The 21,488-nt window shown below is 42.0% G+C and overlaps 1 protein-coding gene across 1 annotated transcript in view; it reads left to right on the top strand.

The window, feature by feature from the left end:
- The window catches only part of PLXND1 (plexin D1), a 160,542-nt gene that overhangs the window by 46,575 nt on the left and 92,479 nt on the right, over window positions 1-21,488 (top strand). Inside the window, exons 2-7 of the mRNA XM_060271380.1 lie at window positions 427-603; window positions 4,595-4,726; window positions 10,358-10,458; window positions 12,826-12,955; window positions 17,766-17,940; window positions 20,191-20,299. Of these exons, the coding sequence (XP_060127363.1) occupies window positions 427-603; window positions 4,595-4,726; window positions 10,358-10,458; window positions 12,826-12,955; window positions 17,766-17,940; window positions 20,191-20,299 (824 nt within the window). The remainder of the gene's footprint in view (window positions 1-426; window positions 604-4,594; window positions 4,727-10,357; window positions 10,459-12,825; window positions 12,956-17,765; window positions 17,941-20,190; window positions 20,300-21,488) is intronic.

Genomic DNA, 21,488 nt, shown 5'->3' with positions numbered 1-21,488 from the left:
TTTTCATTTCTTACGTTACTGTTTTCTGTAATCATGTTCTAATTGTTTTATTCTTGTAAACGGCCCTGGGGTGGCCTAGAAATACCTGTAATAAATAAATTGCAAGAAAAGAAGGAGCATCAAGCTTGAAACCCTTGGCATTATATATGCTCAATACCTATATTGCATAGTACTGTTATGTGGGGGAAGCAGGAAATATAGAACATGGAAGATAGATGTGTCTCTGTTTGGGAACATTGTGAAGTCATACAAAATTTGATTCCCCTGTTAAAATTTCAGCACGCCCCCACCCCCGAGGCCACCTCCATTGCATTGTTTGCAATATAGAGTGCAGGGGATGCAAAAACCAAATAAATATCCAGTGAGCTACAGATACCTACAGTGTCCCAATAGTTATTTACTAATCTACCTTTCCCCCCTTTTCAGTTGCAACCAGAACAGTTGGACTGTGGAGCAGCGCATCTCCAGCATCCATTGTCAATCCTGCAACCTATCAAGGCCAGACCAGTGTTCACTTCGCCAGGACTTACATCAGTAGCTGTCACCAGCGTCAATAATTACACAGTTGTATTTCTGGGAACAGCCAATGGAAGACTGCTCAAGGTAAAACTTACCAAATGGTTACTAAAGGACTTCGTAGTTAATAATTGGTATACACGTTGAAACCCTTGGCAATAAGGACCCACCTTTGGAAAGCTGTTTTTTAAATTGCCACCTCACCTTTATGTGGCTATCGTGCTTAGTAAATTGAGTCAGGCTGGCTCAGTTCCTAAATGATTGACTGCCAAGGAGCTCCTGAATCAGAAGGAAGTGGTTTTAATGATTCATCTCCCTTCTAATGTTACGGGACTTTAAAGAACCGAAGGCATGGTTTCAGAGAAAAGACAGAAGAAGTCCTGAGTGCTTGTGGTTGTTAAAGATTCCGTGGTGCTTTTTTGTAAACAATAAAATTGCTAATTTGTGCACTTTGGCTAAATAACAGTTTGTGCAACTGTACTTTCTAAACCCCAAATTCCCCAGCCACTTTCTTTGCATGTACAGTCATATTTGATTGTCTGACTGTTTCTCTTGAAAGTTTATGATCAATTGAATTTCAGTTGCATTTTCCACCAAACTGTACTGTTCCAAACAGGCTGATTAAGCACTGTTTAATGTGCTATCAGTGCTAAACAGTAGATAAGCACCGAACATTATGATTATCTGCAATGCCAATTATCTGGCTCGTTCAGCTCTAGCTTGTCTGTTAATCAGAGTTATCCTAGGGCATTTGCTTTCTGTACTAGCTGTTCTTTTTTTTATATCTCATAGGTGGCTTCAGGGATGTTATGAGGTCTGCTGAGTGATATTTAAGTGTTTGAAATCCCTGTATGGGAGGAACTGGGTGATCATGAAAGGCTGATACGACTGTCTGAACAACTTGGGTTAGCATTTGTGAAATGATGGCTTGTGATAGATAATCACAACAATAGAATTATTTATTATTATTTCTTAAATTTGTATACTGCCCTAAACCTGTAGATTTCAGGTGTGGAGTGTATCTTGTAGAAATTTCCTTCACTATAAACTGGCAGTTTTATTGCCTATCCAAGCAAGGAACTGGGCCTGCCTGCGGCAGTTTAATATCTGGGGGAAATTAAAACAATCCTCACACTGCCTTCCTATTGACCTCTCAGTTTGCTTTTGTGTCTTTGGCAGTCAAGACCTGTTTTGAAGGGGGCGGGACTGCAGGCTGCATGTCATGCCATTGCTGTGATAGCCAATGCAGCAGACCTTTATTCTTAGTGATTGCCACCTTTGTGTGTCAGCTGGCAGGAGATAAGAGTGGGAGAGTCCAGTCCAGGCATGATGCTGCCCAAAAGTCACTCTTGCATTGGAGTGAATTGCAGTTTCCCAGCAACGGGGTAGATGATGTCATCAGCCTGAGGAGGCTGCTCTAGGAATCTCTACAGCTCTTTCATCATGCAAATAAACCCTGTCTGACTGCTGCTGAAGGTTTATTACATATTTCTTAGACTACAGTTGGTCCAGGCTGAGTTTTCTTCACTCCCCTTGTTATTCAGCTGTTAGCCTTCTGCTGCAGTTCTTCCACCCTTCCCTAAGTCATGGACCACAACAGCCATGTGTGTCTGTTAATTCATTCAGTGGTGTCTCAAACAAAATGCTTCCATAGAGTGTTTGTCAACCTTCGGTCCCCAGATGTTATTGGACTACAACCCCCAGCATCCACAGTCAGCTGAACCATTGTCCAGGGATGATAGGAGCTGTAGTCTAACAATATCTGAGAACCTACAGTTGAAGAACAGATGTCCAGTTGAAGAGCTGGACAACTGCTTAAGTGAGCCTAATGATAACTGTGTTCAGTTCAGAGTTAAAAGCATGTTGACAAAGCACTGTGGGCATAATTGTGCTGATGCAGCACACATGATCAGACTACTGATGATAAAATTAAAGAATTCATACTTGTGCAATGTAAGATTGGCATGTTAATCCATGATTCTGTTAATTTAAACAGGAAACTCCCTCACTTGACAAGCGCACTGCACAAGCTTTCATTCTACAATAAAGAAGCAACTGGATGTTGGTTTTAAATTGCATAGTAATATACAATATCTACTAATTCTTAACTTTCAATCAGCATTTGAGGCTACAGTGCAATCAAGATGTCATTTAATATATTGTAGAAATAAATGCCCATACTTGAAGTGTTATTGCACAGCTTTTAGTTATTAACAACTTCCTCGTATGAAATGCTCCCTGTCTTGATTGGCACTTGTAAAAAAAAGCACATAGATACACCCTCCATTTTGAATAAATATTCCCTGATTGGTCCTCGCTATTGCTAAGCTGGAGAAGAGACGTAAACCAATGTGTGTGATATGCCCGTTTCATCTGTGTCAAAGCAATACATCAGGGGCCAAGATTTAAGGCACTATAATTGTCTTCAAGCCATGAACAGCCACCAGCTGCAATAACCACGGTGTATGCCCACTTGCCGAAGCAAGGTCCAGTATTGGCCAATCAGAGTAGTCATTCAGTGGAGTTGCTACAATTGTTGAGATGTTGACCATTAAGAAAAGAAAGGGGCATGATTAGAACCTGTTTTATATCAGCCTGGAGATAATAACACATAATGCAGAATATTAGATCAGAAGAGAGGGAGAACAGAAGGGAATCCAATTTCTTTGCTTTACAAATGTTCCTAGCAGGAAGGTGGGAAAGATCTCAGAGGTCCTCTGTTTTGACATTGGCCCAGAGGCAGAGTGGTAGGCAGCCGGCATCAGAGCCAGCTCCATAGGGCAGTCGGTGCAGATTCATTCTTTACAGAGCTTGTATTCACACAATAGTAACAGATCTGCTTCCATTATCATATCAGAAAAGGCAGCCTTATCTACTGAACCTCCATTAGAGAAAGGCTCCTGGCTGCTCTTTGCTGGGATAATTTGCTCAGATAGCTATAATCTAATTCTGCTACACAGCTGCTGCTGCTGCACCACCAGCAGCAACAGCTTTTTTTTTAACCTTAGGGGCTCCTTGTTACTTGGCATTGCATACAGAATTACTTGGTGTGAGTTATAATTCAGGTTTCCCATCCAAGACAAGACAGCATAAAAGGGCATAAGCAATGTTCAGCCAGCTCCCCAAGCAGCAATTATGATTTCCTATCGCATAGGGAATTAATCTGATCCGGTAAGTTATAAAGTACACCGCAGAAGGACATTTTACAAGGGCCATTATCAATGGCATATTCAAGACATTCATTAATGGATAAGCAGTATGTGTAAAGCCTGAGTGCTACTAGGGTTAGTGTCGCAGCAGCAGGGATTCTGTGTCTGGTTTGCAGTGAATCTGTGTATGGCTTTTGCTTCACTGCACCCTGTAAGAAGTGTTTGGATTTGATATCCCGCTTTATCACTACCTGAAGGAGTCTCAAAGCGGCTAACAATCTCCTTTCCCCTCCTCCCCCACAACAGACACTCTGTGAGGTGGGTGGGGCTGAGAGAATTCAGAGAAGTGTGGCTAGCCCAAGGTCACCCAGCAGCTGCATGTGGAGGAGCGGAGATGCGAACCCGGTCCCCCAGATTTCGAGTCTAACGCTCTTAACCACTACACCACACTGGCTCTCACACTGTAAGCGAGTGGTTGCAGCAAACTACAATCTCAGGCTTTAGCAATACATCAGAACTGGGGGTTGCGGTTTGTTTCACTCCAAATAAATCATGATGTTAAGCTAAGGTGGCTTTGGATGTAACTCTAAGCAAGGGGTGGGGCCGGACCCAGTGGGCCGGATCCTTATCAGTCCCCAACCCACAGCCAACTTGGGCAGGTGAGCAGGACAATCCATCTTTCAAGTACCTGATGTCATTGTTGGTGTGGTTTGTGGAAAACAGCCAATTGTATTACAGTCTGAGCCCCCCCTTTTAACTTTTGGGATATCCTTCATTTTAAAAACTGGTTTATTGAATCATCAAACACACAGGGATACTATGTTAATTCATGCTAACTGTTCAATTAATAACTTTCAAGTTTCTATAAACAATGATTCCCTTTCTTCATTCAAAGTGGTGGTCTTATGAAATATTTATTCCCCTGGCAGATTAATCTGAACAGTTCTATGGAGGAGATAAGCCGGGAGTCAATTACTGTGGCTTATGGTGAACCTGTCCATCCCATCATGCAGTTTGATCCTTCTGACTCCAGCTACCTGTATCTAATGACTTCCCACCAGGTAAGACTCCTTTACAGACATAGCTTCTCAGTGCTGTTAGGTGAGTAGGGAGGAATAAACAGTGTTCTGGAGATGAAGTGATTTTTAAAAAAGTTGTAGAAGTTTGATTCTAATCAATGAACAAGTAATGTTCATGCCCCTTTTATATGATTAATACTTTTGTGGTTTTCGTGGTTGTACAGGTCTATGCCAAGAGACTTATTTTTTTAATGACAACAAAAAATCCTGGAAATAAATATTTTTTGAATATTTGTCTGCTTCAATAACTTGGTATTACATACCTTGTTGTTAAAAAGATAAGTCTCTTGGTATAAACCTGTACACCCATGAAAACCGTAAAAGTATAGATTATATAAAAGGGGCTTGAACATAACTTGTTCATTGATTAGAATCAAATGCTTTGGGGCAGGGGTTTTCAACCAGTGTGCAGTGGCACCCTGGGGTGCCTTAAATGATGGTCAGGACTGCTGCAGGCAACACTGGCCTCTATCCTTCTTTCCTTACCTCCCTCCTCTGATGCCTTCTCGTGTCTCTGCCTCCCAAAGGCTTGCACAGCTGTTGGTTGCAGCAACCCTGGCTACAAGCTAAGCAGGCGAATGGTGCCTCTGGAGCTGGTCAGAGGGTGCTGATTTCCAGGAGCTGAGGTGGCCTCAGAATAAGCATGCAAATGGGCAAGGCAGCCCAGGCAGCCAGTCCACCAGCCCTTGCTGTTGGGAACGGACAGACAAGTCCCAGGCCCCTGTGGGGCAGCGTGAGGAGGCGCCTCTCTTTGGGGGGGGGGCAGCTCTGAGACCAGAGCGGCAACCCAGAGGACTCCCAAGGAGAGGAGGCTGAGGAAACACCCCACAAGGGAGGGTGTTCGAAAAAGGGTGAGAAGCTGTCAGCTCTGCAGGCAAGAGGTGACAAAACTGGCCTCCTGAGCCCCACAGGGGTGCCACAGAAAGAAGGTCAAGGGAGCTGTGGACTCAAAAAGGTTAAAAACCTCTTCTTTGGGGCATCACAAAAATACACAACAAAATGTTAACAAGATTTCAGATTTAGTTATCGATATTGATCTCATGGAACGTTAATATTATTTAGGATAATTTCGCTCTGTTTCTTTAAAGGACTTTAAAGTTTTATCTGTGTTGTTCATTCTGCATTTGGATTTTCCTGAAAGCTGAATGATAGTGATTCCGTCCTTCCTTTCTTATCTGTAGTAAAAGCAAAAGTAAAAATAATAATAAAATCTAGGTATCACCAAATTTCTACCACAATTTTGCCTGGAGTTTAAAGTTGTCACTACTAGAGATTGTTCTCAGTACACAGTTGGACTTAATTTATTGGATACCACAGTGCATGAGCGAGAACTATTCAGCATATAAAGTGTTCTTTTCTTGTATAATTACTGTCTTCCTGTTGCCTTTAAACTGCCTAGTTGAAGAGAAACTCAAATTTGGTATGTGCTCCTGTCATCAATGGTGCAAGCTACATTCATTCTCAATCTACTGAAACAGATGTGCAACCAATAATTTTGTACTTGGTATTTAAACTCCCCAGCTGCAATTCCCTACAGAATATCCATATATCACTGTACAGACTCTCACAAGATTCCTTTTGGAATAGTATATCATGCCATTACTGTATCCCATTAGCATTAACAAATCAAAATGGTTTACCTAGCATAGGCTTTATCATTCTGTCAAGCGCACTAAGTCTGCAAGGCATCAGGTGATATAATTTGTCTCTTCTCTGGTTAACTTGGTTCTGTTTCCTTTTCTCCAGGGGTATTTAGCTTTGGGGAAATTTGCTTAGGCAAGGTAAGGGGATGTTCTGAACAATATGTCAAAAGTTTCACTTAATCTACACAAGCCAGAGCTATGGTTTGAAATTACACAATGTACCAACCTTGCTGAAGTTATGCAGGTTTGGGTTGGGTCAAGCACTGCTGAATAGGAGGGCCTCGTGGTAGCCCTATGCATGCTACCATCATATTCTATTGAAGAAAGGTGGAACATAAATATAACTAATAAAAAATGAAGAGGAAACCAACTTGTTCTTTATAAATGTTAGTCCATGAAAACATGCCTTTCTCTTGTCAATTGCTAGCATAGCATATGCCATCCGTTGGTTGGAGAAATCCCACAGCCTGCAGAATTCTCTGTTTGAGAGGTTTCACTGTGCTAACATCACTTATCACCATCTCATATCAGCTGCTGCTATCAGTGTGCGATTATACCACCCTGAAGCATTATCGCCACCATACAGTGGCAGCAATATCCAAATTGTGTGTGGGTACCTCCCGCCCACCCCCCATATTGTCCTAGCATACCATAGGTTCTGGATGAGTTATGTGTTAAATTCCACAAGAAAGCAAATGGGATTATGGCCATTGTCGAGAACCATGATTTTGAATGTGATCTGAGGAGAAGCCAGAACAATGTAAAAAAAAAAAAAAGCTTGTGGGAGTGTAAGAGGTTTATGCCACTTTTGAGTAGGTTTAAATCAAGCAAGCGAAAGGGTGGAGTAGATGAATCCCAAGCCGGAATTAAGATTGCCCGAAGAAATATCAACAACCTCAGATATGCAGATGACACAACCTTGATGGCAGAAAGTGAGGAGGAATTAAAGAACCTTTTAATGAGGGTGAAAGAGGAGAGCGCAAAATATGGTCTGAAGCTCAACATAAAAAAAAACCAAGATCATGGCCACTGGTCCCATCACCTCCTGGCAAATAGAAGGGGAAGAAATGGAGGCAGTGAGAGATTTTACTTTCTTGGGCTCCTTGATCACTGCAGATGGTTAAAAGACGCCTGCTTCTTGGGAGAAAAGCAATCACAAACCTAGACAGCATCTTAAAAAGCAGAGACATCACCTTGCCGACAAAGGTCCGTATAGTTAAAGCTATGGTTTTCCCAGTAGTGATGTATGGAAGTGAGAGCTGGACCATAAAGAAGGCTGATCGCCGAAGAATTGATGCTTTTGAATTATGGTGCTGGAGGAGACTCTTGAGAGTCCCATGGACTGCAAGAAGATCAAACCTATCCATTCTGAAGGAAATCAGCCCTGAGTGCTCACTGGAGGGACAGATCCTGAAGCTGAGGCTTCAATACTTTGGCCACCTCATGAGAAGTGAAGACTCCCTGGAAAAGATCCAAATGTTGGGAAAGATTGAGGGCACTAGGAGAAGGGGACGTCAGAGGACAAGATGGTTGGACAGTGTTCTCGAAGCTACCAACATGAGTTTGACCAAACTGCGGGAGGCAGTGGAAGACAGGAGTGCCTGGCGTGCTCTGGTCCATGGGGTCACGAAGAGTTGGACACGACTAAACGACTAAACAACAACAACAACAACAAAAAATCAAGCAATTGTAGGGTAATGTGATCTCTATGTCAGATCACTCTGGGTATTCTAGCTATTACTGTTAGAATGTTGCACATAGAACCTGCACCAGATAGTGGGCAGAGGTATTCTTTGTAATTGCAAAATGGCATTGAAATTATTGATTGATTGATTAAATTTCTCTAGCAGCCTTTAGCCTGGAGGGCTAAGATGCTGAAACTATTTTTCACTGTCTTCTCTTCATATGATATTTTAAAATGGTTTTGAATATCTTGTCACTCAAGAGGCCACTAGTGAAATTATATCACAGTGTTGCTTCTTCCAAATAACTTTCAGCCAAATTATATATTTATTTAAACTCTTATTTGCTGCTTTATCTCATGCAGACCTTAAAGCAGTTTCCATAAAAGTGTACATAAACAACAAGAAGATCAATAAAATATCACAAAATACAGACAACACATACATAGTAATTCAGAACAATCTCATTCCACTGAACAATAGCATGAGAAAGAACCATTTTTTGGGGGGGGGGGGAAGACTCAACCTCCAAAGTATTAAAAACAGGTGAGTTTTCACCAACAGGTGAAAACCCATTAATGTTGTGGTCATTTGTGCTTCCAAGGGGAGGGAGTTTCATAATTCCATTCTCCTCATATAACAAGCAACCCTCTGGACCTCTGGTAAGGCTCCCACTGCCTGTCTTGAGGCTCAGGATGGGGAGAGTACCTAGGTACCAATTTGTTTATATTTAAAGTTGGTATTTTGAAATGGACTTTGTGATATACAGGCAGCCAGTGCACATCCCACAAAAATATGTTGATGGCAGTGATTATAAGGATGTTCTGTAGCCTACTCTTCCTTGAATATGTCCATCCCAGACTGGGGAAGATGGGTATTACCTGATACTTCACTGAAGTTGGGCTGTGCAACCAATCTGGCTAAATCCTGAACCAAATCATGCTGATTTGTGCCTGGTACAAGTTGGCTCAAGGCAACTATACTGTAGTGGGCCAGGTGGAGCCATATTGATTTGTAGCAATTTGTGCTGATCCAGAGTTTAAAACATGCTCCAAAAAAAGCCAGATAGACTGTCTCTGAAGTATTGCATTTTCTAATTACAAGATTAGGATTTCTGAGTCCAGATTAGGTTGGATCAGGTCTGGATAGATTTCTGCCAAATCGGGGAGGGATCAGGGAAACTTTACACCAGGCATCCCCAAACTCGCCCCTCCAGCTGTTGCGGGACTACAGCTCCCATCATCCCTAGCTAACAGGACCAGTGGTCAGGGATGATGGGAATTGTAGTCCCAAAACATCTGGAGGGCCGAGTTTGCCTATGCCTGCTTTACACAGATCTACATGGAAGTTTTGGTCAGTCTTATTGGCGGCGGCATTCTGCACTATCCAGTGTTTTTGTTTTTCACCTTTCAGCAAAAACGTCCAGAGCAGTTTACATAAAGAAATACAGAAACAATCAAATTAGAAATAAAACAGCCTAGGAGACATAACAACAGAAGAACTAAAGGGCATCAAATTCATCCTGCAACTTTCTTAAGGATGCCGTTTTCAGTAATAAGAAATCTAGACTTTTTTCTTGTCAGGCATCTTGACAATCTTCTCTTGTTCAGATGTTAATGTTCTGCTTATAGAAGACAAGTACCATCTTTTGAGAAAAAATGTAAAGATTTATTGCCTTACTCATCCAAAATTCTTCAGCTGGGAAAACAGCACTGGAATAGAATGTTTAAAACAACAGAAGAACACACTGAACTGTCGCCGCCGTTTCCATCTTAGATGCTTCTACAGAAACTTAGCCCACGGAAATGATTTTGCAAGCCTTCTCAGAATTCCTCTGCTCCGTTTTTTAAATGAGTTTCCAGCAATGGGGATTTCTTGGATTAAATACAGAGCTGTGGGGTGTGGGGAGGCAGGCTCAAGCTGTCTGCGGACAAATGCCGGCTCCTTCGGCCAGTAAAGTGAGATGAGCGCCCCAACCCCAGAGTCGTCCGTGACTGGACTTAACTGCCAGGGGTCCTTTAACTTTACCTTTTTAGCTTGTTCTTGGGCCTGTCTCTAAAAACTGCTAGGATTGCTAGCACTTTCTTCTTAAAGTTGTCTTGCAGCAGAGTCTTCTATCACGATCTATGCTAATAGTTCAAGACCTCTGCGGTGACAGTAACCTATGAAATAAAACAATAATGTTAAAAAACTGTGGTTTCCTTCTTTCCTATTAAGTGAGATGTGTGCCTCTCTGAAAGCTTTTTTTTTAAAAAAAATTACTTTCTTGAACTTTTGTTATTATGCAGATAGCCCGTGTGAAAGTAGCTGCCTGTGATCAATATACTACATGTACCGAGTGCTTGGCTGCTGCCGATGCTTACTGTGGCTGGTGCACCTTGGAGACCAGGTGGGTATTTTTGTACACTACATGCCTCTTAGTAATAGGCTCCTCTGTGCAGAAAATAATTGTCTGTTGTTGAGGGAAATCACTAGTCTTTTTTATTTCATTACTCTGCTTCTCCTCTTTTGACAACACTAGGGTTGTTTGATAACAATTTTCAAAAGTCATTTCTAATTTTAATAGCTCATTCTGAAGAAATGATTGTCATGGCTGAAACCTAAGCATTCAAAAGCCATTTTAAAAAATATTTTGTAAACAAGGCACACTTTTCACAAGTGTAATTTCATAATTCATAATTCAAACACATAATTGTTTATGAAAAATAATAATACTTTACAAAATAAACATTATGAGATGCTGAGTTTGACAAGAATAAAAAAAAAATCTCTAATTAAAATCAGCATAGAAGTGCTTTGTCATCTGTATTTCTATTATCGTACCATAAAATAGAAGATCTGTGAAGAGACCTATCAAGGCCATTTTCAAGCAGGGGACCAAAATCCCAGGAACATTTCTTTGATAACACATATACCTGAACATTAAGATTATTTTAAGACTTTTAAAATATTTTAAAAATATTATTTTAATATTTTGAAGGGACAACATAGGACTAAGTGGCTGAGTGTTCTTTCTTTTTTCCTTTGTCAAATACAATAACCACTGTAACCATGGAATTCAAGAGTAAGGCTAACAGGATTACACCACCCCTTGGGAAAATGATAAGAGTATTTTACAGCTGAACGTTGTTGGCCTTATTCTGAGCACAGTATCTACAATCTGGTCATGTACAATCTGTAGTCTTGATAATAATAATAATTTTTTTTAAAGTAAGTTTGCTAGCTATAGGTCTTGAAAACATGAAATCAGCATCCCCCGCCCCGAGAACTAAACGAACGGTCCCAAGTTAATGGTTTAGCAGAGGGAGCAAGGTCAGCCATAGGCTATATATTAAGGGCAATCACCACGTCCCAGAACAACATATCCTCATAAAACCCTGCAATTCTCTAAGCTGTAAAATAGTCTGATGAACAAGAATAAGCTAAATAAAAAAAATTCCTTCCAGTAGCACCTTAGAGACCAACTAATTTTGTTATTGGTATGAGCTTCCGTGTTCATGCACACTTCTTCAGATACCTGAAGAAGGCTTGAGAGAGCCTGAAGAAGTGTGCATGCACACGAAAGCTCATACCAATAACAAACTTAGTTGGTCTCTAAGGTGCTACTGGAATGAATTTTTTTTATTTTGTTTCGACTACGGCAGACCAACACAGCTACCTACCTGTAACAAGAATAAGCTAGATAGCTCTGTCCTATTTGCCAAACATTAGATCAAAGTTTTTTCCCTAAGGCTATGCAGAAGGACATGGGAGGGAGAGTTCCTGCCTTGCCCAGCACAGCATGTGTGGAAAGAATTTCCCTCCAGCTCTGAAAGGAAGATCTCTAGAAGGTTCTGTAGGTGGAGAACCTAATCATGCAACTTCACGGATGACCACTTGAAGAATGTCAATTGGAGATTAGCAACCACTCTTTATTTTTACTGCCGCACACTTATGTGCAGTTTTTAATGGTTCAAAACCTGGTCAAACTCACCCAACTTCACATAGGTTGCTAGCTTGCCACGTCATAGGAACATAAGAAGTTGCTGTCTACTGTGTGAGACCATTGGCCCATCTGGTTCAGTATTGTCAACACTGATTGGCATCAGCTCTCCAGGGTTTCAGGCAAGACTTGGGGATTGAACTTCGGACCTTCTGAATGCCAAGCCTAGATGCTCTACCACAGAGCTATGGCGCTTCCCCTTCAGGAGTATTGCTACAACTAATAAGAATCCTGCCGCTCTGTCAAGCCTTTCCTAACTCAATCATAGGAGCAAAAGACTAAACAGAAGTATTTACAGTATAGGAAACAAGCCAGAACATAGTAAAGATAACCGAGGCAGAACAATCAATTTAGTTTGCTGGAACAATATATTTATTTTAAGGGGAAATCTGATAAAAACAGAAATAGAACATGCAGGGGAGGGGGAGAAAGTAACTTGCAGGGCTAGCTGATACCCTGTCTCCTCTGAGTCTGCTAAGCCAACATAGTTCAAAAGCTTAATTTCTGGTTTCCATGGGTTTGTGAGTCGATTTCTCAGCATCAGATACAGAAAAAGAGTATGTGGAAAAACACAAGGAAAGCATAAAGTATCTCTAAATTTTGTATCTCGTGCACTTGGGTGTTGAAGCTAAAATATTTATATCATGGAGATCGTATTGATTATAAAAAATGGATGCTAGTACAGTGAAAAATATGAGGAGGGTTGCAGTTCTCCCAGCAACATTACTAATAATTTTGAGGTCTAGGGTCATGACTGTTTTTTAATTGTTTTAGGTGTTCCCTGCAACATGAGTGCGCTAATTCTTCTGAACCCAATTTCTGGATAAGTGCCAGCGAAGGAGTGCAGCAGTGTCCCTCAATGACCATTCTACCCTCAGAGATAAACATTGAGAAGGAGAACAAAGTATGTCAAATGAGAAGTGCGCTATTTATTGATATTGTTTCATAAGCAGCGGGATTTATTCTAAACCATTCTAAGTGGAACCTGCAAAAAATAAAAATAAAAAAGGCTTGGTGTGATGCTCAGGGTTCCGGACAGCCATGCCTGCTTCCAGGAAACACCACTCCTTTCCCTCTCTGCCCCAATTTTCTATCCCTACTTCAACCAGTGTTGGAGAGCCAGTGGAGAGCCAGTGTGGTGTAGTGGTTAAGAGCGGTAGACTCCTAATCTGGGGAACTGGGTTCGCGTCTCCGCTCCTCCACATGCAGCTGCTGGGTGACCTTGGGCTAGTCACACTTCTCTGAAGTCTCTCAGCCCCACCTACCTCACAGGGTGTTTGTTGTGGGGGAGGAAGGGAAAGGAGAATGTTAGCCACTTTAAGACTCCTTTGGGTAGTGATAAAGCGGGATATCAAATCCAAACTCCTCCTCCTCTTCTTCTTCTTCAACCATCAACATCTCGCTGCCGCTGAGCATGCTCAGTCCCTGTTGGACTGTATTGGAAGGTCTGCCCCATTAAGCTCCCCCTGTTCCAAGACATTTGTACTGTACTTTGCAAACTTTGGTTTTCCTGAGCCTGCAGATACAACCCTTTTGTGCGCAGGTTGTGCTGTTTTGGTTACATAACGATCCAAGCCACCTCTGAGCTTCAGACATTATGAGGGAAAGTAGAACCTGCAGCAAAACAGGGCCGTGCATAGAGTGCTTTGGTTTGCTGTTCCAGCCCTCTTTCAGAATACTTCCATTTTATCCCGGTTTCCTTTTCTGTGGCTACTGAGTATTCTCCACCCTCATGAAACTGCTTCGCCCCTTTTTTCCTCCCTCAGGTATTTCCCATAAATACTTTTTATCTACACCTGTAAACCACGGGGTTTCCACAAGCCTGCAGGGACCGTAATCACACCAGCAACTGAGTTTGCTATTATTAGAAGAACAGAACTTTGCAATCTGACTTTTATGTATGCTGGTAGGCATACATCACTTGTCTTTGTTTTTTATCAGGCTTCAGGTGCAGCTAGGGACATCTTCAACTGTGTGCATTTTAAATAGATGTCACCATTGGTGCTCTCCAGCAAAATCACCGCAGCTTGTTCTTTCATTCTGTACCCCTCCCCATTTTTGTCACTTTCCGCCCCCGCCGCCAACAGTCTGTCAGTGTTCCATGCACATTGAGCCTACTCAGTCCTCCATTTCTTTCCTCCTATGTTTTTTCTTCATTTTGGGAAGATGTATGTGTGTGTGAGAGAAAGGCGCCCATTCTCTCACAGTATCCAGCCTACATGAAATTATTTGTTTTATCCATGAGTTTCCATGGTTTCTCTTTGCTACCATATTGGCCCGAATATAAGCCTTTCCCCCCAAATTCCGACCATGCAGAGTTAAAGTGCGGCTTAAATTCGCGACCTTACAAAAATGGGCTTTTACGATATCGCTGCTGAAACAGACATACGGTAAAACGGAACAGGTGGGAGTGCCTGCAGAATTTTAAGGGAGTGGCTTATATTCGGGTATTGTGTTTTTGCCTTTTTCCCCCCTTGAATTTTAAAGGTGCAGCTTATATTTGGGTGCAGCTTATATTTGGGCCAATACAGTACATCCTTGGGGACATGTTTTTAAAGGGCTTCTCTGTATGAACCAGGAAGTGACCTTTCTAGACAATGTGATAATTCTATCCTTTATGGGTTGTATCCGACTAAGTGAAACTCAGAGCACACCCCCATGGAAATTGACATAAGCTGAGTTAGAACTAATCAGATTCTGAGTACTTTGATAGGAGCACACTCCATTCCATCTGCTCCCTCCACCCCCACACATCCCACCCCCATTGTTACGGGTTTTTCTTCTCAGTCTCTCAGTGCTTCAAGCCACTGAGTTCTCATGGGGCTGTTTGGGGAGTTTTCTTCTTTTTTCTTTTTAAAGAGTTTGTTGAGCAACTGCAAACCTTAGGGTTACCGCAGGTCTGCTATTTTATCATCCTTTTGCATGGACAGTACTATTTTGGCTACAGTATGGTGCACATTTAAAGACTTGAATCGCTATTAGAAGGAATGTTTGCCATGTTACCACATCTGAAAGTTGAGAACATTACTGGTAAATTTGGATTTTTTGACTCTGTGAAGCAGCAATTCCATTCAAAATATTGTACCTATGGAATCAAGTAGTCATTGGGGATATCTGCCCATGCAGAGGTAAGTCACATCATGTTGTCAGTGTCGTCCCTGTGCAAGGAGGAACTGGCTTAACATACCACTCAGGCGAAGTCTAAAGAAAGTACTAAAGGTAAAGGGACCCCTGACCATTAGGTCCAGTCGTGACCGACTCTGGGGTTGCGGCGCTCATCTCACTTTACTGGCTGAGGGAGCCGGCGTACAGCTTCCAGGTCATGTGGCCAGCATGACAAAGCTGCTTCGGGCGAACCAGAGCAGCACATGGAAATGCCGTTTACCTTCCCGCTGTAGTGGTACCTATTTATCTACTTGCACTTTGACGTGCTTTCGAACTGCTAGGTTGGCAGGAGCTGGGACAGAGCAACGGGAGCTCAGCCCGTTGCAGGGATTCGAACCACTGACCTTCTGATCAGCAAGCCCTAGGCTCTGCGGTTTAACCCACAGCGCCACCTGCATCCCTTTAAAGAACTTTAAATAAAGTGCTACCTGAACACAAAAGGCTGAACCAGTTGAACTGATGAAAAACTGAAGTTTAAATATTCAGCATACCTATTTGCACACAAACATCAGCTTGATATTTCAGAGTTAAAATGGTTTTTCACTTTTTTGAAGCCTTTCGTCAAATCATTTCCCAAGATTTCTTTTCTGCTGAAGAAACTATGCCTAAATGATGATTGGTTCTATGTTGTAATATAATTATTCATAACATAATACAGTATAATTGTGATAATGGGCCACTTTTAGCTAATGTGCAAATAACTCTGGATGTGCATTTCACTGAACTCAGTGGGGATTTCTTCTGAGTAGTTACGTGCAGGATTGTACGGTTGATGACACAAGGCCAGTACTGTGGTACATTTCATTGGATGAAGAGAATGCTAAGCAGACTTGAACTTATTTATGTTTAAGAACAGCATCATCTGCACTTCCCCAGAGTTTGAGGGGAATATGGTTTGAATGGCAAATCCAAAGACCTTTGCTGGTTGCCAGTAAACTGCAGAAGATTTTTGTTCAACTTCTGTCATTCCTCTCTGGAGATCAGGATTAGCTTACTATAAGAGCCAGTAAATAATTAAACCACTTCCCCTAGAAACCTCTAGCCCTTAACACAACTGCATTAATAATGTTAAAATAAACCAACAAACATTCACTTAATTTTTTTTTTTGGGGGGGGGACTAGTAAGCTACTGCTTCTTGGCTCCTCAGTAAAAAGCACACAATGGAAATTATGTTAATTAATACATTTAGCTTAATCTTTCGGCTTTGAATTTGTGAAATAGCTTTTCCTAGCTTTCTGTTAGTGAAACAGAAACCTCTTCAGTTCTGTTGCACCGATCAGGTGGGGTGAATTACATTAGGCCACCAGATTGTGTACTAGTAGAACTGATTTATTGATTACACTCCTTTTCAGTTGCACTTGGTTAGCCACTACTGGAATGCTACAGCACCACGCCAAAGCAGGTTGCTCTGCTGCATTCCATCTCCTCTCCCAAGACTAGAGCTTCGCCCCCTTGGGAATTATGTCTCCTACAGTGTGGCGTTCTGTTTTTCAGTCCCACTTTTCACTGGTTCTAAAAGGGAGGTTCAAGCAACACACTGAGAGAGAGGGGTGAGGATGGTTACAAGATCTCATGCGTCAGTTCTTCCCCACTGATGTGCTCCTTCCTGTACACCTTCATTCCTCTATCCTGTGGCTTGCATAGAATGAATAGTATAGGAAAGGGCTTTCCTCAAGTACTGTCTGATGTAAACAGTTAGAGATCAGCATTGGAAAGGGCCCTGATTGAGCCAAAGTACCTTACATAGAGAAGTTCTATCCATGAACATCAGTATCTGGGAGGCATCCTTTTCCAACACCACCCAACTATGCAGACACCTGGGAAGTGTTTCTGCTGTGTGCACTGACAGCAAGAGGTGTGACCATTGTGCATGGGCAAAGGGGTGGATTTGGTACATGTGATTCCACTTCACTTGATAAGCAAAGCTGTTACACAACTGTTACAACTGGCTGGGGAGAGTGGTGCTTCTTCCAGTCCACACAATATTTTTGCTACTTATTGAGGCTATGGGTTGTATCCCGCACTGGTCTTACTCATAGTAGATTAATTGAAATGAATGAACCTGATGAATAGGTATGTTACTTCCAATGGGTCTACTCTCAGTAAACGTAGTAGGATGCAAGTATGTATGGTGTGTGGGTGTAATTTGTATATTAATATTGTTGCAAAGCACGTCAGTACTTTTTAAAGGGAAAAAATATGCTAATTAATTGAAAAATAAATTTAAATAAATATACTTTTTTTATCCCTGAGCAAAATGTTTCTACTAACTTCCTTTTTCAAAATGTCCAAATAGAAATTGCAATAAAAACTTAAGAGAAAACAATTACTAGCCAAGAGTAAGTCTCCTTCATCAACTGCTTATTACCTTTCTGAAAGCTGTACTAGTTTAGCCATGCTTTCCATACATTATTTTCCAGCTGACAAATATTATGCAAAATGAAAAATCAATTGTAGCCATTTGTTTCCTAAACTAGATAGTCAATGCAATTCAAAATTCTGTATGTCTTTTTGTAGCAATAACTCAATATTTTTTTGTCTGTATTAGGGCATGATAATCCAAATAAATGGGAATATTCCAAGTTTGAATGGAATGGAGATGTCTTGCAATTATGGAAATAATATCTCCACTGTAGCTAAAGTTGCTGCCCACTCTTGGAGCCAGTTTGTTTATTGCAATTTTCTTCCTAGAGAAAAATATCCAGCCTTCCCATACAATCAAGGTATGTAACAAAGAATAGAGACAACATGCTTAAAAAAAAATATTGAGAGACTTAGAAACTCCACTATTTCTGTAGTCATTCATATTTATTTGATATGGAAAACTGAATTATTGCATGAATTGTGTGTGTGTGTGTTCATTTATGTGAGAACATTATCAAGGGAATATTGAAGTCCTCATGTTCTCCTACCTTGCTAGGTTTTGGCCACAGTCCTGTGAACTCTGTAACAGCAACAACAACAGCAACATGTTGCCAGGGGAAAACACACTATCTGCTACCTCGCTATATCATGCAGGTTCAGATAATTCCTTTTTGAAGATCCAGTATGACTTTGGATACATGGTGGTTGTCATAGAGTCCTCAGGTTGAATATCACCATAGATGCATGGTAGAGAAGGATGTGCATATTTGTTCCTAAATTATGCAGATAGTATAAGTGCATATAAGAACCAGTTCATGGTGATAAGCCCACCACAAGCATGGTGTTAAGTCTTAGGCGTGTTCATATATGTCTTGGATATATTGGAATTTTCAGCTCACCATCTCCTGTCAAATATAAATCAACCCAGGAAGTACTGAGCTGCAGATTTCGGCACATGCAAGAGCATCTGCAACAGCAGCCTTGATGGGAGAAAAAAGTCTCAATTAATGGCGACTTCATTTGTCATTGCCATTTCCAAATGGTGGTATGGATTCCCCCTGGCCTTAGCAACCACCTCTTTCCTCCATCTGGTATTGATTGCTGGACCTTGACAATTCATGAATGCCACACTTGTGCATTATGCTGCGATTTTCCATATGCCAGGCACCTGTAAAGTTCTGCGGAGAACTGCCTGCCTTTCCCCCTCAGCGCAGCAGCGCCTGTATCTTCAACAGCTGTGTGATTAGCAGAAATTCTGCAGGAGAAGCATTTCCAGACATGCAAAGCCATTGGGAAAAGCTTTACCTGCTGATTAACTGCTTGCCATGTGGCTTTCTGCTCATTAGCCTGCAGTTGCCAAGCACGGTTTGTCAGTCTAAATGTGGCCTAGTTCTAATCACTTGTAATACTTTGCAACTCTGTGCTTAACAGAAATAGTATTTTGTATCTTATGGGTGTTTTTGGTACTCTGGTGTTGAATAAGTAATTGTGTAGAATTTTGTATCCTAACTTCTTGAATTACAGCACATGAACTTTGCCACAATGAACCAAGTCAGATGATTACCTTATTCCTGTAAAATAAATCTCTGCAACCTTCAAATTGGAGGATTCCCTGGGCATCCTGTTAGGGTAGACATGTGTGGACGATAAAATGCTTCAGAACTTACGAAATGTTCTCTTACTAATGCATTATTTTCTCACAGGTGTATTAATGTGTGGTACCAAATTTTCCTTCATCCAGAAAAAGTTCCCCATGGGGCCCCTCCAGACTGGTGTTTTATTGCAAGCCTATTCTGTAACATGGTCTTGACACAATAACAGTGTGTCAGTGGTGGATTTATCCTGCTTTATTAGTTGTTCTTCCCCAATTACGGTCTGGAGGAACTATAGTGCAATAAACACGGGACAAAACCCCAACCCCATAAAATTTGTGGTATGAGAGGTTATGGGATTTTATCAGCAGGTTGCTGAAAATGCATCGGCTAGAAAGGAAGCAGTATGACTTTCTCAGAACTTTTCCAGGAATAAATAGTATTGAAAGTGAGATCGCATATGACCAACCTGATAGCATCATGAGCGCAAATCATCATGAATGTGCAATAAAAGGGGGTTACGTGCCAAAAGCAGAACCCTGCAGCTTTCTTTGTTCTATATGTTACATGCCTCCAGGGGCGTAGGAAGGGGAAGCGTAGGGGCGCTCCGCCCCGGGCAATGCGATCCCAAGGGCGCCATCACGGCTGCCCCGCCCCTGCAGGCGGTGGTCCCTGCCCCCAGAACGTGCACCAGCCCTGCCCCCGCCTGCTCTCCGCCCCCGGTGCCGGAGCATGAAGCTCCAGGAAACACAAATCCCACTGCTAACATCAGTGTTACATACCACCCCCTTGTTGTGTGACTACCTATTTTGGAGAAATGGAGTTGAAAGCTGCAATTTTAAGTGAAGAGAAACTTTTGAGTTTGGGGGGAGGGCAAACTGAGGACTCGCATCCCCTGGGGAAAGAAACAGTTTTGAGACACCCCGCCCAGGCATTTATCTTGTCTTGAAAGCTTAGAAAAATATAAAAGCAACTCTCTTATGATCTGGTATATTTTGGCTTGTTTCCCCCCCTCAGATCATGTGATTGTTCAAACTGCTGTACAGGTCAACGGCAAAAATATTGTGTGGGCCAATTTCACCATCTATGATTGCAAGAGAACTGGAAACATTTATCCAAAGACAGCGTAAGTGATCTCATGGTCCGTAAATTACAGTGGAGAGGAGATGGCAGCTTGCTGACAAACAGTAGGTTGCTTGGCTATGACTTGCATCAGAATCTGACATTGGGAAACCCTTTTCGTGTTTTGTTTTGTTTTCGGTAGGGGAGAGATTGTGAATTAGGTAGTCCTAAAAAAAAAAGTACATTCATCACCCAGGAGCAATTATTGTAGAGGGTTAACTAAGCAGGAACCACTTAGTTGTCAACCAGATATTTTAGACCCTGGGCAGGATTTGGCAGGGAAGACTGTGCAGCTTGCCAAGATTCACAGAGAAAGGGTCTTAGAGCATTTCAGACCATCTGGACAATTTTGACGGCTTTTGGCATTTTTTCCTTTCAAGTTTCTTAAACGTGCTTAATATTTTATTTTATTTTATCTGAAAGCTTTAGTGTTAACCCTCAGAACTCTGCTTGATTTTCAGGAGATAAATTCTACATATTAATAGACTGATCAGTCTATTGTAAAACAAAATACGATTTCCCAGGGTTCAGTAAACATAGTGAGCATGAAGGTTATGCAGCTCATGGAGCTGTGGAAACAACTTGGTATTACCTTGTCAGGCCTTGTTTTTCTTCCACCTGCCACTGCCTCTATCCCTAGAAAGTTCTCTTCCATGTGCTTAATCAGGTCCTCCCTATCCAGAGGGAACGTGTTGTGGTGTGACCTGGCAACCAGACCCTGTGTTGTGGGTGGGAACATTTGGATGGTCACAACACCCTATTGGAGGTCCCTTGATGCTGGGTGAAATCAGACCAATGGGGTGCCAGCAAATTTGTATCGAGGGACCTCTATTTAAGCCCATGCACGTGTCCCTGAGCTTCCTCTTATGGGCCAGTGCATCAGAACACCCACCCACCTCTCCCTATATTTAGGGCTTGCACGCATGACCTTGCTATGCCATCATGTGTTGTCTGTCATTGGGACGGGCACGGCAGGAATTTCCCCCACTTGGCTGATTGGCTGGTGCCATTTGGGTTTCGCCTGCTGCGTAGCAAATCGTCACAAATTGTAAGGTAGGCTCTGGTTCAGGAGATAGGGGTGGCAGAACTGTCTGGCCATCCCTATGCAATGGGTATTCCGTTAAAGGAATCCTGGGGCTCCTGGTTGGTCTTCCCTGAGAGGGGTTGTGCCCGGAGCCTGAGTCTAGGGGGGC

The sequence above is a fragment of the Zootoca vivipara genome, chromosome 2 (assembly GCF_963506605.1).
Source record: "Zootoca vivipara chromosome 2, rZooViv1.1, whole genome shotgun sequence".
Classification (NCBI taxonomy): domain Eukaryota; kingdom Metazoa; phylum Chordata; class Lepidosauria; order Squamata; family Lacertidae; genus Zootoca; species Zootoca vivipara.
The sequence above is the reverse complement of the archived record's forward strand: the minus strand, read 5'-3'. Positions and strand labels throughout refer to the sequence as shown.